The sequence below is a fragment of the Esox lucius genome, chromosome 12 (assembly GCF_011004845.1).
Source record: "Esox lucius isolate fEsoLuc1 chromosome 12, fEsoLuc1.pri, whole genome shotgun sequence".
Taxonomy (NCBI): Eukaryota; Metazoa; Chordata; class Actinopteri; order Esociformes; family Esocidae; genus Esox; species Esox lucius.
In genome coordinates, this window is record NC_047580.1 from 29086109 (window position 1) to 29101060 (window position 14952).

Here is a 14952-nt window from a genome sequence, read left to right on the forward strand (position 1 = left end):
TCCTGGGGCCCGTACCTGTCCAATGGGCCCCCAGCGAAACGGCTGGTTTGAACTTGCGTTGTGGATGACGAGAGAGGCGACAAGCGCGTGATAATTACATGTTGTTTGGATGAAGTATAACCGGCCCTTGACATCTACAGCTCACGTTTAAACTTTAACCTTCTCTTTTTTCCAGGGGCCCCTACCTGTCGCTGTCTGAAGGGCTTCACAGGGCCCCAGTGTACCCTCCTCACGTGTCAGGACTACTGTCATAACGGAGGCAACTGTACCGTATCCCAGGGCAACCAGCCCACCTGCAGCTGCCCGGGCCAGTACCATGGAGATCAGTGTCAATACAGTGAGTGTTTCAACATGGGCTGGGTCTCTGTCGAAGGTCGTCTGCCTTCCAAGCAGGACGGTGACCCCAAACACGCCACTAAATGTGCTCAGGAATGGTTCAAGGCAGAAAGAAAAGGGTTCTGAATCAAAATCAAAGTTCCTGTCGTATTAGCACTTAAATGGAGTTGTGGTGACCAAGCACTTTGGTCAGCTGTGGTCAGCTATAAGTACAGTATCTAGGGGAGATGTTTTAAACGTTCTCAGTAAGTCTGGACCCTAATAATTATACCTAATGCCTTATCAGAAAGGTCTGACAGTGGAGTGTTCAGTGTGTGAGGTAATGTCTGAACCCCCATTTCTCCTTTCCACGCTTCTCCCCCACCTGCTCTTCCTCCTGCTCCCCCACCTGCTCCCCCTCCCGCTCCCCCACCTGCTTCTTCTGCGCCGCCCCCCATCCAGGTGAATGTGAGGGTCACTGTGAGAACCAGGGCATGTGTCTGCAGACTGCCAATGGAACCAGGCTGTGTCGCTGCCTCCCTCAGTTCCACGGACAGCTCTGTGAGGTGGACCGGTGCCAGTACTGTGGACCCAACGGGAAGTGTCTGCCCAAAGGCTCCGGAAAGGTCATGTGCAGGTACGTGTCCTGCCTCATACAAATACACATACACACGTACACATACACACACACTGTTCAGTCTATTCACATTTTGAGTTTCTCTCACCTCCTTCTCTCTCCTTCTCTCTGTTTCTCTCACCTCCTTCGCTCTCCTTCTCTCTCTGTTTCTTTCACCTCCTTCTCTCTCCTTCTCTCTCTGTTTCTCTCACCTGTCTCTCTCTCTTCTCTCTTTGTTTCACCTCCTTCTCTATCTCTTTGTTAATGTGCAGCTGTCCTAACGGTCGGACTCAGCCCAGCTGTTACACCTGTCTAGATTTCTGCATCAACGGACCCTGCTCTACTGAACCACGCACGCTACTGCCTCAGTGCAAGTAAGAGAATGACCCTAAGGGAATCACCCAAATTACTTACTTACTTACACACACACGCACACAGACAACTTTGAGACTTTGGTGTGTTTGGTGGGAAGGACAGCTGTGGTGAATATGTGTGAACAGTGTGGTGTGTTTAGGTGTTTGGTGAGAAGGACAGCTGTGGTAAATGTGTGTAAACAGTGTGGTGTGTTTAGGTGTTTGGTGGGAAGGACAGCTGTGGTGAATATGTGTGAACAGTGTGGTGTGTTTAGGTGTTTGGTGAGAAGGACAGCTGTGGTAAATGTGTGTAAACCGTGTGGTGTGTTTAGGTGTTTGGTGGGAAGGACAGCTGTGGTGAATGTGTGTAAACCGTGTGGTGTGTTTAGGTGTTCCGTGGGATGGACAGGGTATCGATGTAATATCACAGCCTCTGTGGACTCACATGAATCCAGTAGAAGTAAGTCACCTTACTGAATTCACGGTTTGAAACATACTTAATATATACAGATTAAGACATATGATTGTAATACAATTCTTGCCATAACCCATCCGTACTCTGAGCTCATTGGTAAATGTGTTGCATATACTTTGTTTTCATTCATGGGTGTGTTGCCCTCTTCCCAGATTCAGCCTCCATAATTATCCCAGTGCTACTGCTCTTACTACTGGCACTACTGATTGCCGGCACCATCTTGTGGTACAAGAGGAGAATGCGTGGGTGAGTAGAGGACACAATGTGTTAAGGCTGGCTGGGAGGAGCCCCACTCAATCAGTCAAACTAAAATCTCTTCTCCACCTCATACGTCCCTCCCAAAGTCACACTCTCTTCTCATCTATCTTTTTTCTGTCTCTCTCGTTCTCTATCTTCTGTGGATAACCCCCTCTTTCCTGTCCCCCAGGTCTGTATGGCCAGGCAAATGCTCCCAACATTCTTGGTAACTTAATAGGTTGACATCTATCACTTGTCCCCCCCCCCCCCCCCCCCCCCCCCGCTAGACACCCCTCCTTCTCCCCAGTGCCTCATCTAAGCTACACTCCTCCATTTTGCTGGCCTCTCTGGAGGAGAATCTGTTTGTCTGTCTGTCCCTGCCTGCTCTCTCCTGTTCGGTACAGGGTTTCCCACCCAGGAACACAGGGGTCTGTTGACAGATAGATAGACTGGTTCTTCCCTACACATTCATCCCCTATCCATGTATGAGTATGTATACAGTGATTCTCGTGTGCCTCGTGTGCCTTCATCGTAGCAGTGAGACATTTGCGCTGTGGAGAATCCAGCATTCATCACAGGAGAGATGTGTCCAAATGGCCTTCTTAAGAAGGCTCATTTGTGTGTTTAACTTCCCCTGGTTTTTTGTGTGGCCTTGCCTGTGTGAGGACGTCTTCCTGTACTGTAGATGTAGCTGGTGGTTTGTGGGGGTTTGGTGTATGCTGGACTTCTCTCTCCTGTCAGTGGCTTGAAACAATGCTCTCAGTCCTTTCATTGTGTGCCCCTGTGTTGTGATTACGTATCCTCTACTGTTGAAGTGTTAGGAGGACACAACTCACTGTGGTGTGTGTGGTGTTTGTGTGGTGTGTGTTTGCAATCAACAGTGCAAAGGGCTTCCAGCACCACAGGATGACCAACGGGGCCATGAATGTGGAAATAGGGAACCCGGCCTATAAGATCTACGAAGGAGAACCAGATGACGACGCTGGAGAACTCCTGGATTCAGACTTTGCTTTAGACCCAGACAAGGTAACACACACACACAGTGCTATAACGGAACCGACAGGCTCTTAAAAGACTGTAAATGCTCGATTGCAACAAAAATATATAATGAATAACCTACCAAATGAGTTGCCTTGTCTTTAGAACCATGTCAAGTGATTGTGAGACCTGTCAGCCTATGTAGATTCTCTACCCACACTCCCAGTCCAGTATCACCTTAGCTGAGGGATTAGAAACCTCTCGTCTGAAACTTTCATTCAGATTTATCACCTTCAATTGCAGAAAATAATCTAGACTAAAATATATGCCAGTCACAATTACTTTGTCAATAAGACCTTTTTGGGCATTATTATTTTTATTCAGAACAGAGAGGGTTGGGAAAGATAAAGGAGAGTGATTTTGCTGAAAGAGCAGTAGGCTGGATTCAAACCCACGCTACAACAGCACACTGGTGACATCACCAGAGGACAAATGGATTGAACAGATCTCAATACTTCAGTCATAACATAGTTGTTTTGAAGATACCACCAACCAGAGGGTGAAAAAGATAACCTTGACATGCGCAAAGAGGGGTTAAGAGGCTGACAGGCCTTTTCTTCACTCACTGACCTGATTATTTCCCTTCATGCAGCCCACCAACTTCACCAACCCGGTTTATGCTACACTCTACATGGGAGCCCACAACAGTCGCCACTCCTTGGCCAGTACAGACGAGAAGAAAGAGTTACTGTCCCAAGGGGAGGATGGGGATGACGAGGACATGAACGACCCACTGGCATAGAGGTCAGAGGTCAGGCACGCTCGAGCCGAGTCTGGACCACACCCGCAAAGAGACAGACAAAATCTGATCTAATGCCTTTTACCAGTCGAGAAAAGAAAAGCAACAAAAAGAGAAAAGAAAGCAAGAACACTGTATAAAATGTATAAAATGAAGGACTACTTTTGTATGTGATTGCAGTATTATATTTTGTTCTTTTAAGAAACATTATAACAACAATTCCCCGGTCAGAAAAAGTAAGAACCATTTTATAGATGTATTCATTAATTCAACTCTTTTGTTTTTCATTTTGCCAACCTTACTCGTCTCTTACTTCTCCCTCTCCCCATTTCTTCATCCATATAGCCACTACCTCTGTCAAATCTAACGGTATAAAGGAACAAAAACAACAGTGGAAGAATTTGAATTGTTTATTTTTGTATGAATTGTTTTATAGGGGGAAAACATTATTCTGTTTCAGAGAAGGTTGTGTTTTTTTGAAAGCCTTGGAGGACCATTGAAGGCCAATTGATGCTGTTTTTGGTCTGCCTAACTTTCTGTATTATCTAGCTCTACTGCTGAAAGTGTAATGCATGGATATAGAAAGGTGTTGAGTAAGACCATGGCTGGTGGATGGAAAAGCCTTCTGGAGCTGTAGTTCAGCAAGCGGAACCATAATGGCACACATCCCCCATGCAGAGTCAGTCTACATCACAGATACTGGTTTCTGCGTGCTGAGAACTAATCCAAGTGATTGTCTTTTCTCCTTGCATAGACTAGAGGTTTTATATATATATATATATATATATATATATATATATATATATATATATATATATATATATATATATATATATATATATATATATATATATATATATATATATATATTCACCTACACACATATGTATAAAACTATTAACAAAGTGTCTTGAAAATATACCCAGGAATACAAAAATCAAATAACAAATAGCAGACTGTCTGTAATATGTTTTGATCACATTTTCTGATTATGTATTTTTTTTTTTTAAGTCTTGTATAAATGACCGGCTAAATGTGCTAAATGAATGAAAGTTGTAAGGGTGTAGTGGAGTATATTGTTTTTTGGAGGAAGGTGGTTTTATTAAAACATACATTCCAGGATCAAGATTCCGGGGATGGATATCCGTGGCCTTGGAAAGTAACCGAAGATGTTCTGGTGGTGATGTGTTAATAAACAGAATGTGTTTATTGGGGGGCTTGAATGTTACTGAGGACCCAAAGGGTTCAGGACTATCTCTCAGTGACTGTCTAGTACAGCCCAACTGTTAGCCTGGAGATGGCCAGTTTGGCACCAGGCAAGCCTCTGTAAACACACCAAGCAGACGAGGCTTTTGTCTGTGTCAATGATTGTAAACATACACACTTAAATGTTCTTTCAGGAGAGGTCAGAGAGCCAGTTGTTTCATGGTACTTCCGTGGACATTTTAAAACAAGGTTGCATGTTTTTATGTTTTGTTTTTAATGTGTGTAATAATTACAGTGCGTCATGCTTATGTAATTTCTTTTTATGCCTATTGTAAGAGGCTAGCCTCCTGAATGGAGTATCCCTTCTGATTCCCTCTCTGCCTTGCTGCTAACGCGAGCTAGTCGTATGTCTTTCTGTTTGTCTAACCATCTCTGTCAGCCAGCTAGCCCTTGTCTGCCTACCTGTCATTGGTCCAGCCTCAGCCAATCACACTCTGCTGGCCATGCTGCTTTTAACCAATTGGAGATAATCAGCCATATTTGCCATACTTAAGGTCGCAAAGTTGCGGTAACTTTGTCAAAAGAATGAAAAGTTTTTTCTGGAAAACCTTGAAGTCTTTGTCCAGTTGCTGAGTCTTTGCAATCCTATCCATACTATATTACAGATTACACAGCATGGAACTCATGACACACATACAAACCCAAATACGAAACAAATCTGGTGTATCCATTACTTGTTATTAACAGTTTTCATCATAAATTGGATTTTAATAAAATGTCTGCGCTGTTAGTTCTATTTGAACAATGTAAATTAGGTAATCTGTTTAAATTTCAACAGGAAAACTTCAGCAAAACAAAACCCCATACATGGAATTTTGTCATTCTGTTGTTTTCGGTTCTTTTTGATATAAGAAATTAAATGGATTTTTGTAGTAGAAATGCATGGTGGCTCTGACTTTCATTTGGCAAGAAAGAATACGTGGAATAGGCACCCAGAAAACGACAGAAAATAGAGATATAGACAGATACAGACAATAGTGACAGAATACAGAGATATGCACAATTCTCACGTAATTTAGTTTATTGAGGAGTGGTGTTATTCACCTATTAGATAACACACATTTTTTATTAGGCACCATTTCATTTCATACTTCTGGCAAAATATTACATGGCCTCTATTATATTCCACCTGGAGTGTATAAACATCCGCTCAAGCAGAAACTCATAACAACATTAAGGCAATGTAAGTAGTGTAAATATGAGCGGTCCCTTTAGTGGAAATGCCATATTCAAAGACACGTTTGGAGTCAATCTGAAAGCGGGCTATTGGCACTGCAGCTCTTAAAGACCATTTTCAACTGCAATTAAAACATTTACAGTGATTGGTAATATAATGAACCCGCTGTAAGATTGACTTTAGCTTCGACCGCAATTATGGAATATTTGCAACACCACAACGTCTCATAACCTTGTAGTAGTTGCAGTCTAAGCTCAATTGTCTCGAGGCCTATAAGTCTCAGTGCACAATCATTCTGCTTATTCGATGGAGATTAAGGGAACAAATTGAACATGGTTAGATAAATCGGAATGCATTTTTTTTACCTACCGACAAATGCAAGTAAATTAAGCAACTGTCAGTTTAGAAACATCTTCATACGTTCGTCACTTCCTTAACAAGAAAGTCTTGTCAGTATAACATTCAAAACAACTTTACTATTGCTTTCAACTTCGAACTGAGCAAGATAATGAAGTTCCTTCAATTTTTTTGTCAGAGGTTTGCGATAGTTCTGTTTCAATTTAAGATAAAAGTGGTAAATAGGTAGGCTATTAAGTATGACCGGATTTACACAGGCAGTTCATTTTATGGCACGTTTAGTTGAACGCAACGTTCAGAAATGTTAGAATAGAAATATGCTATGTGGAAGAACGTCTCCGATTCCCCAAACATGCCTCTATTTAGAATAGCACGTTATGTTGGCTATATTAATGGAATCTCTGTTTGCAAAGTTGAATATTTTTGCATCTGAACGTGGCCCTGTTTTTTTTTTTACTATTCAAATAATCTCTGAAAAAGATATTGAAAAAATCAGAATTGGTTTGCCTGTGTGAATGCAGCCCGTGTCTTAAGACTTAGGTGGTAATTGGACTGTAGCAAATAAGGTTAAAGATGGATTATGCCTGCTCTTAAAAATGTATGGAAGACTCTTGAACGTTAGCCATTATATATCTCAGCACTGAGAAGCAACCTGTCGATAATGGTTAGTGATTTAAGCTGGGATTCAGATTTTAAACCATTGCATATACATTTTTACAGTATTTGAAAGTAATGTTATACAAAAGCAATACAAAATACAATCTTTAACAAAAATCCATTTCTAGTTACAAATTATGTCTGAGTCACATACAAATACTGTCTAAACACAAAGGCACTTCTTGGGCAAAATAAAGAATAAGACACATGAGTAGCAGATGTTTGGTTTGGTTAGCTTGCGTTGAGGAAACTCCAAAGATCAAAAGTCTCTGTATCAATAATGTTCAGTCCTTTCATCTTTGGACCGAGACCAAGCAAAACCCTGGGCCTTTTTCAGAAGGGCATGCAACAAAAAACCATTGGAACGGAAAACAAAAACAACAGCTTCTTATTGGTTAAGTCCAGGTAGTCCCTCCCTTTTAATTTAGATTTCTTCTGTTTGGCGTCAATATTGACACCACATTTGAAGTGGAAATTGCAGCGATATAGTTAGCATATGCTGTCATGTCATCCGAACTGTTTCCCAGTCTCAATCTTGCCTTGATTGCACAATCTGAGGAAATCCACATAAGTGGAAATAAGGTCCACGCTGGATGGCACTTGGCTGGAGACTCCTGTGGTTCGACGGCCACATTACGCAGTTGCAATGTCTTTCCTTCCTTCCTGCTCGAGTTGGGGCGAGCCAAACCCAGGTCTATTGATACTGCCAATACACAGGCATTCTCTGTAGTCCTCGTGTGTGCGTCTTTGTCCGTCTGCGTTTGTGTGTGCTTGCGGTGGGAGAAGAAGGTAGCAGGCTGACCCACCTAATGTCTGTGCTCTTACAGTTATACTTGCAGGTTGAGAGATGATGTCCATAAAGGATCTCCATAAATAAATAAATACCCCCCGTAAAACCATTGGTTCGGGGCATTGGTTCGGTCCGGTCCCCCCTTTCAGTTCATGATTGGCAGGGAGATGCCGCCTCAGACTTAGGGTGAGACCATCGCAACATGAGGGGTGGGGGGGTTATATAGGGAAGGGCGGATAAGCGAGGGGGTAACGCGTGGTTTGTTTAGGGTCTCTTCCAGCCGCTCCGGATCAGCGTGTCATGCCGTAGGAAAGGCTGATTGCGGAGATCTGTGAGTGGGTGAGGGAGGGAGAGAGAGAGGGGTCACTCATGAGGGCACCGGTTATCTGGGAAGTCAAACCCCGGTTCTGAGGCATCATTTTCCAGTTTACGGTTGCTGATTATAAAGGCTTAACTGCAGTGCATTTCCCTGCATATTTCACTACTGCAGTGCATTTCTCTGTAGATTTCCTTAAATATGGTTCAAATTACTGGTCAAATGGGTAGTAAATTAATTGTTTATCTGTTAACCAAAAAGAGAATGATGCCAATCCAAAGCCTTGCATTGGGAAATTAAATATGGATTCTTCAATTCAAGGCAATGGGGGTTTGGTTAATCAAACGATATAAATGATGTATGGAGGAAAAAACAGTCATCAGTAATAAGAATACCACAGGTGTGGTCGTCTACCAGCTCTGTGAGGCAGCTCTGTATGTCTAAATGTCTCCTTATAACAGTGAATCAAGATCATGACAGTGCTTTGTCATGCTCTCCTATCAGAGGTTCCAAGCACTGTTTCCAATGTTTAAATGTCATTGGAAACCGTGTCAGGTTTTTCTGTATATACGTGTGCGTTTGCGTGTGTGCTGGCTCCTCGACAGAGCTGGTTGACCAACGAGCTGTTCATCATCACGCGGCCAGTCCCAGGTAACAGGGAGCGGACAACAGGACGTGGAGACATGGGACAGACAAGTGGAGGATGGACACAACACTGGACACTGCATGCAACATGGATGGTGTTGGTGGGGGGAGGCTGGTGATGATGGGGGGATGGGGGGGTAGTGGGGGCTGACTCTAACAAGAGACTCATGGTGCTGGGAGGTATAAGCATGGGTTCGATGTCCTCAGCGGAGGCTGCATTCAGGGTGAACGTTGTATATGTCGAAAGAACTGGACCTGTTTGAATGTACATTTAAATCCCACGGTAATGTTTTGCCCAAGGATTGATCCTGTCCCCTGGTACCGCTGGTTCTGCATCGTTCAGGCCTGATACGTGACCTGACATAGACGTTTACACTGCAGAGTGGGGGAAACTGCCTGTATTGCCTGAAGGGGTGTTACCAGCTAGTACATAAATGACAAGACGACGCAGCGGAAGCTGAACTGTCTGCAGTCAGGCCTGGCTGTTATAAAGCGACAGAGTTGGAGAGCTGCGTGCCGTTGTCATTAAGAGAGCTGGAATTAAAACACATCCGACTGCATCGCTGCACCGTAAAGCGTGTTCCTGTTTGCATCTGAAGCGCTGGGTCGGCTAAAGCAGCCGAAATGATTCTAGCAGCACACAGCGTGGCTGCAGCAAATGGTACCAACAAACGGTACGAGCACACTTTACCAGCGCACGGTACGAGCACACAGTACGAGCACAATGTACGAGCACACGGTACCAGCATACGGTACGAGCACACTTTACCAGCACATGGTACCAGCATACGGTACGAGCCAACACTACCAGCACATGGTACCAGCATACGGTACGAGCACACTTTACCAGCGCACGGTACGAGCACACAGTACGAGCACAAGGTACCAGCATACAGTACGAGCACACAGTACGAGCACATGGTACCAGCATACGGTACGAGCCAACACTACCAGCACATGGTACCAGCATACGGTACGAGCAAACACTACCAGCACATGGTACCAGCATACGGTACGAGCAAACACTACCAGCACATGGTACCAGCATACGGTACGAGCAAACACTACCAGCACATGGTACGAGCACGGCCAGGGCCAAGCGGACAGGCTTCAGGCTGCCTTCCTTACCCTGCCTGCGGCCTTTAGGAGTGGCATACACTGTCATTAATCTTCTGTTCAGCTGTTCAGAGGGGGCAGAATGGATAAAGAGTAATGGTTTAGAGAGGGTTGTTACTTGGAAGAAAAACCAAACCAACCAGTTAGTGTTTGCAAGTCAAGCAGCTGTAGCCAAACCTCTTTATACTTTGCTTTTATGATAAATGAAAAGTACCTAAAAATATATATATATATATATATATATATATATATATATATATATATATATATATATATATATATAACACCTAATATTTTATTGTTTACAGCAATGTCACACACTGGGAAATGTAGCTCTTCATGCCCATGCGATTATGCAAGTTCCTGAAATCATTATATATATATATAATCATTATATATATATATATATAATCATTATATATCATATCATTATATATATATATATAATCATTATATATCATATCATTATATATATATATATATATATAATCATTATCTATCATATTATATATATGGTGCTTCATGGAATCAGGTATGTTCTCTTCATTGTCAGGCTCAGCGATCTAAAGAGGTTTAGCTGTCTGACTTCTACTCTGCTAACTCAGATGACAGTGGACGGAAACACAGCACACGTCCACCAACGGGGTGAAGGGGCCCAGGATTCAAACCAACCGCACTGTGCCGCCATCGCACCGCGCTTGACCATTAAATCCCGTCCTAGGTTAGTAAAGGAAGGAGTGAAGAAGAATGCTAGGAAGTGACAGACGGGGGGGGGGGTGGGGGGGGGTGGGGTTCATGCCGCATGCACAGTGGTGAGACGGGGACACGCAGAGGGGACACCTGTTCTGGACAACCTTGGCATTAGGGGGGGGATGTACTGTCGGGGGCTAGCAGTTGGAGTCGTCAAAGAGCTGCGCCTCACAGAAGAACCGTGAGCCCCGTTTGGCAGTACGGGCTGTGAAGGGGACGCTCTTCAGCACTGGGAGGGGGGGGGAGGAGGAGGAGGAGGAGGAGGAGGAGGAGGAGGGGAGAAAACGTCACACTTTAGAGACACATGAACTGTTACTGTACTGTTGACCAGCTTTGACCAGCAGGGGGTACTAGAGGGAATGAGGGGTCATTTCAGACTCTCTGCATGGGCAGGGATGAACTGTCTCTGCTGCAGGAACTGGAAGTGCTTTGAGGAGGCTTGTAGTAGGGAGGAACAGCATTATTGACAACAAAATGTTAACAGATTATTAAAACGACATTAAACATTTTTATTATTACACAGAAGCCGTTAATTGATGAGGCGTAAGTTTCCGGAGTTCGCGTCCCCTTCACATATCCTTTCCCACTGGGATTAACGTTGAGATTCATCTAATGGCTTGACCACACGCACGCCTATGGCGACCGTGACGCACGGTGGCTGCTTAGCTGCACGGGTGCTTTAAAAACCAAGAGGTTCCCCTCATCTAGCTGCACGGGTACTGTAAAAACCAAGAGGTTCCCCTCATCTAGCTGCATGGGTGCTTTAAAAACCAAGAGGTTCCCCTCATCTAGCTGCACGGGTGCTTTAAAAACCAAGAGGTTCCCCTCATCTAGCTGCACGGGTACTGTAAAAATCAAGAGGTTCCCCTCATCTAGCTGCACGGGTACTGTAAAAATCAAGAGGTTCCCCTCATCTAGCTGCACAGAAAACCCACTGGGAAGTTCAGAACTGAAACCGGCTGTTGTCCAGCTGCTCCAGGGCCTCCAGAAGTGGAGTCTGAACCAGATAACACAGGGCCCCTCCGGACGAGCAGTTGAGGACCACCGTAATCTTAGCCTGGCCCCGGCCCCTGGAGCTGCTCGGACCAGGGCCAGGGTTGGATCCAGGGTGCCCAGGGCTCCTACTGGGGCCCGGCTGGGGGCTGCGCGGCTGCCTGCGAGGCTGCATGTCAAGCCCACCTGTGATGATGTCTTCGATGGTGCCGTCCTTGCCCTCGTACACCGGCCGGTGGTCCTTAGCCTGGCGTTTCCGCAGCTCCGCAATCAGCTCATGCTGCTGCTGCCTCTTCTTCACTGCCTGGACCTGCAAGGTGTGGAGAAAGGAAATGTCATCCTGACTGGGTCCCGAAATAGCTTGAGCAACTCGTGCATCATTTGAATCCTACATTAAAAAACAACAGATAGACTAATATTCTGGGAGAGTCTGAGTAATGTATCTCGTTTGTCAGAGTCAGGGAGAGTCAGAGTAATGTATCTTGTTTGTCAGAGTCAGGGAGAGTCAGAGTAATGTATCTCGTTTGTCAGAGTCAGGGAGAGTCAGAGTAATGTATCTCGTCTGTCAGAGTCAGGGAGAGGCAGAGTTATTTACCTTGTCTGTCAGAGTCAAGGGGAGTCAGAGTAATGTACCTTGGGGTCGTGTTGCTTAGCTTCTTGAGCCAGTAACTTTTCTCTCATGGCTTCCTCCTGCTTTTTCCTCTGCTCATTGTCCTCCACTGCATCCTGTATGGAGAAAACACAAAATGAACGCCAATCAGAGAAAATAAACTGCAACTCAATCCAGTTCAAAATCAGGACCCTGGCTAAAGCTGAGCTATATGATTATTTTTGCCCTTTTAAATGAAGAACTGGATCTGGGTGTTACGTTAACACAAAGCTAGAATATACTTTTAAATGAAGAACTGGATCTGGGTGTTACGTTAACACAAAGCTGGAATATACTTTTAAATGAAGAACTGGATCTGGGTGTTACGTTAACACAAAGCTGGAATATACTTTTAAATGAAGAACTGGATCTGGGTGTTACGTTAACACAAAGCTGGAATATACTTTTAAATGAAGAACTGGATCTGGGTGTTACGTTAACACAAAGCTGGAATATACTTTTAAATGAAGAACTGGATCTGGGTGTTACGTTAACACAAAGCTGGAATATACTTTTAAATGAAGAACTGGATCTGGGTGTTACGTTAACACAAAGATAGAATATACTTTTAAATGAAGAACTGGATCTGGGTGTTACGTTAACACAAAGCTGGAATATACTTTTAAATGAAGAACTGGATCTGGGTGTTACGTTAACACAAAGCTGGAATATACTTTTAAATGAAGAACTGGATCTGGGTGTTACGTTAACACAAAGCTGGAATATACTTTTAAATGAAGAACTGGATCTGGGTGTTACGTTAACACAAAGCTGGAATATACTTTTAAATGAAGAACTGGATCTGGGTGTTACGTTAACACAAAGCTAGAATATACTTTTAAATGAAGAACTGGATCTGGGTGTTACGTTAACACAAAGCTAGAATATACTTTTAAATGAAGAACTGGATCTGGGTGTTACGTTAACACAAAGCTGGAATATACTTTTAAATGAAGAACTGGATCTGGGTGTTACGTTAACACAAAGCTGGAATATACTTTTAAATGAAGAACTGGATCTGGGTGTTACGTTAACACAAAGCTAGAATATACTTTTAAATGAAGAACTGGATCTGGGTGTTACGTTAACACAAAGCTGGAATATACTTTTAAATGAAGAACTGGATCTGGGTGTTACGTTAACACAAAGCTGGAATATACTTTTAAATGAAGAACTGGATCTGGGTGTTACGTTAACACAAAGCTAGAATATACTTTTAAATGAAGAACTGGATCTGGGTGTTACGTTAACACAAAGCTGGAATATACTTTTAAATGAAGAACTGGATCTGGGTGTTACGTTAACACAAAGCTAGAATATACTTTTAAATGAAGAACTGGATCTGGGTGTTACGTTAACACAAAGCTGGAATATACTTTTAAATGAAGAACTGGATCTGGGTGTTACGTTAACACAAAGCTAGAATATACTTTTAAATGAAGAACTGGATCTGGGTGTTACGTTAACACAAAGCTGGAATATACTTTTAAATGAAGAACTGGATCTGGGTGTTACGTTAACACAAAGCTAGAATATACTTTTAAATGAAGAACTGGATCTGGGTGTTACGTTAACACAAAGCTAGAATATACTTTTAAATGAAGAACTGGATCTGGGTGTTACGTTAACACAAAGCTAGAATATACTTTTAAATGAAGAACTGGATCTGGGTGTTACGTTAACACAAAGCTAGAATATACTTTTAAATGAAGAACTGGATCTGGGTGTTACGTTAACACAAAGCTAGAATATACTTTTAAATGAAGAACTGGATCTGGGTGTTACGTTAACACAAAGCTAGAATATACTTTTAAATGAAGAACTGGATCTGGGTGTTACGTTAACACAAAGCTAGAATATACTTTTAAATGAAGAACTGGATCTGGGTGTTACGTTAACACAAAGCTGGAATATACTTTTAAATGAAGAACTGGATCTGGGTGTTACGTTAACACAAAGCTGGAATATACTTTTAAATGAAGAACTGGATCTGGGTGTTACGTTAACACAAAGCTGGAATATACTTTTAAATGAAGAACTGGATCTGGGTGTTACGTTAACACAAAGCTGGAATATACTTTTAAATGAAGAACTGGATCTGGGTGTTACGTTAACACAAAGCTAGAATATACTTTTAAATGAAGAACTGGATCTGGGTGTTACGTTAACACAAAGCTGGAATATACTTTTAAATGAAGAACTGGATCTGGGTGTTACGTTAACACAAAGCTGGAATATACATTTAAATGAAGAACTGGATCTGGGTGTTACGTTAACACAAAGCTGGAATATACTTTTAAATGAAGAACTGGATCTGGGTGTTACGTTAACACAAAGCTGGAATATACTTTTAAATGAAGAACTGGATCTGGGTGTTACGTTAACACAAAGCTAGAATATACTTTTAAATGAAGAACTGGATCTGGGTGTTACGTTAACACAAAGCTGGAATATACTTTCATG

The 14952-nt window shown here is 43.0% G+C and overlaps 2 protein-coding genes across 8 annotated transcripts in view; one reads left to right on the top strand and one right to left on the bottom strand.

Moving 5' to 3' along the window:
• lrp1ab (low density lipoprotein receptor-related protein 1Ab) overlaps positions 1 to 4164 on the top strand; it is a 105611-nt gene extending 101447 nt beyond the window's left edge. For 2 of the 3 annotated variants that reach the window (XM_034295824.1, XM_034295826.1), the window contains exons 84-91: positions 176 to 337; positions 778 to 952; positions 1204 to 1305; positions 1674 to 1744; positions 1912 to 2005; positions 2187 to 2222; positions 2878 to 3022; positions 3627 to 4164. In XM_034295824.1, the coding sequence (XP_034151715.1) occupies positions 176 to 337; positions 778 to 952; positions 1204 to 1305; positions 1674 to 1744; positions 1912 to 2005; positions 2187 to 2222; positions 2878 to 3022; positions 3627 to 3776 (935 nt within the window). In that variant the 3' untranslated portion in view covers positions 3777 to 4164. The remainder of the gene's footprint in view (positions 1 to 175; positions 338 to 777; positions 953 to 1203; positions 1306 to 1673; positions 1745 to 1911; positions 2006 to 2186; positions 2223 to 2877; positions 3023 to 3626) is intronic. The other variant, XM_034295825.1, reaches the window with a different exon arrangement.
• Positions 4165 to 5083: 919 nt separating this feature from the next.
• Positions 5084 to 14952, bottom strand: part of fmnl3 (formin-like 3) — a 47584-nt gene continuing 37715 nt past the window's right edge. For 2 of the 5 annotated variants that reach the window (XM_029124050.2, XM_029124048.2), the window contains 4 exons: positions 12474 to 12566; positions 12027 to 12150; positions 10952 to 11076; positions 6038 to 8349 (listed from right to left, as the gene is read on the bottom strand). In XM_029124050.2, coding sequence (XP_028979883.1) covers positions 10985 to 11076; positions 12027 to 12150; positions 12474 to 12566 — 309 coding nt within the window. In that variant the 3' untranslated portion in view covers positions 6038 to 8349; positions 10952 to 10984. Of the gene's footprint in view, positions 8350 to 10109; positions 10162 to 10937; positions 11077 to 12026; positions 12151 to 12473; positions 12567 to 14952 lie in introns of all 5 variants that reach the window. The other 3 variants (XM_020051638.3, XM_029124049.2, XM_013136333.4) reach the window with 3 other exon arrangements.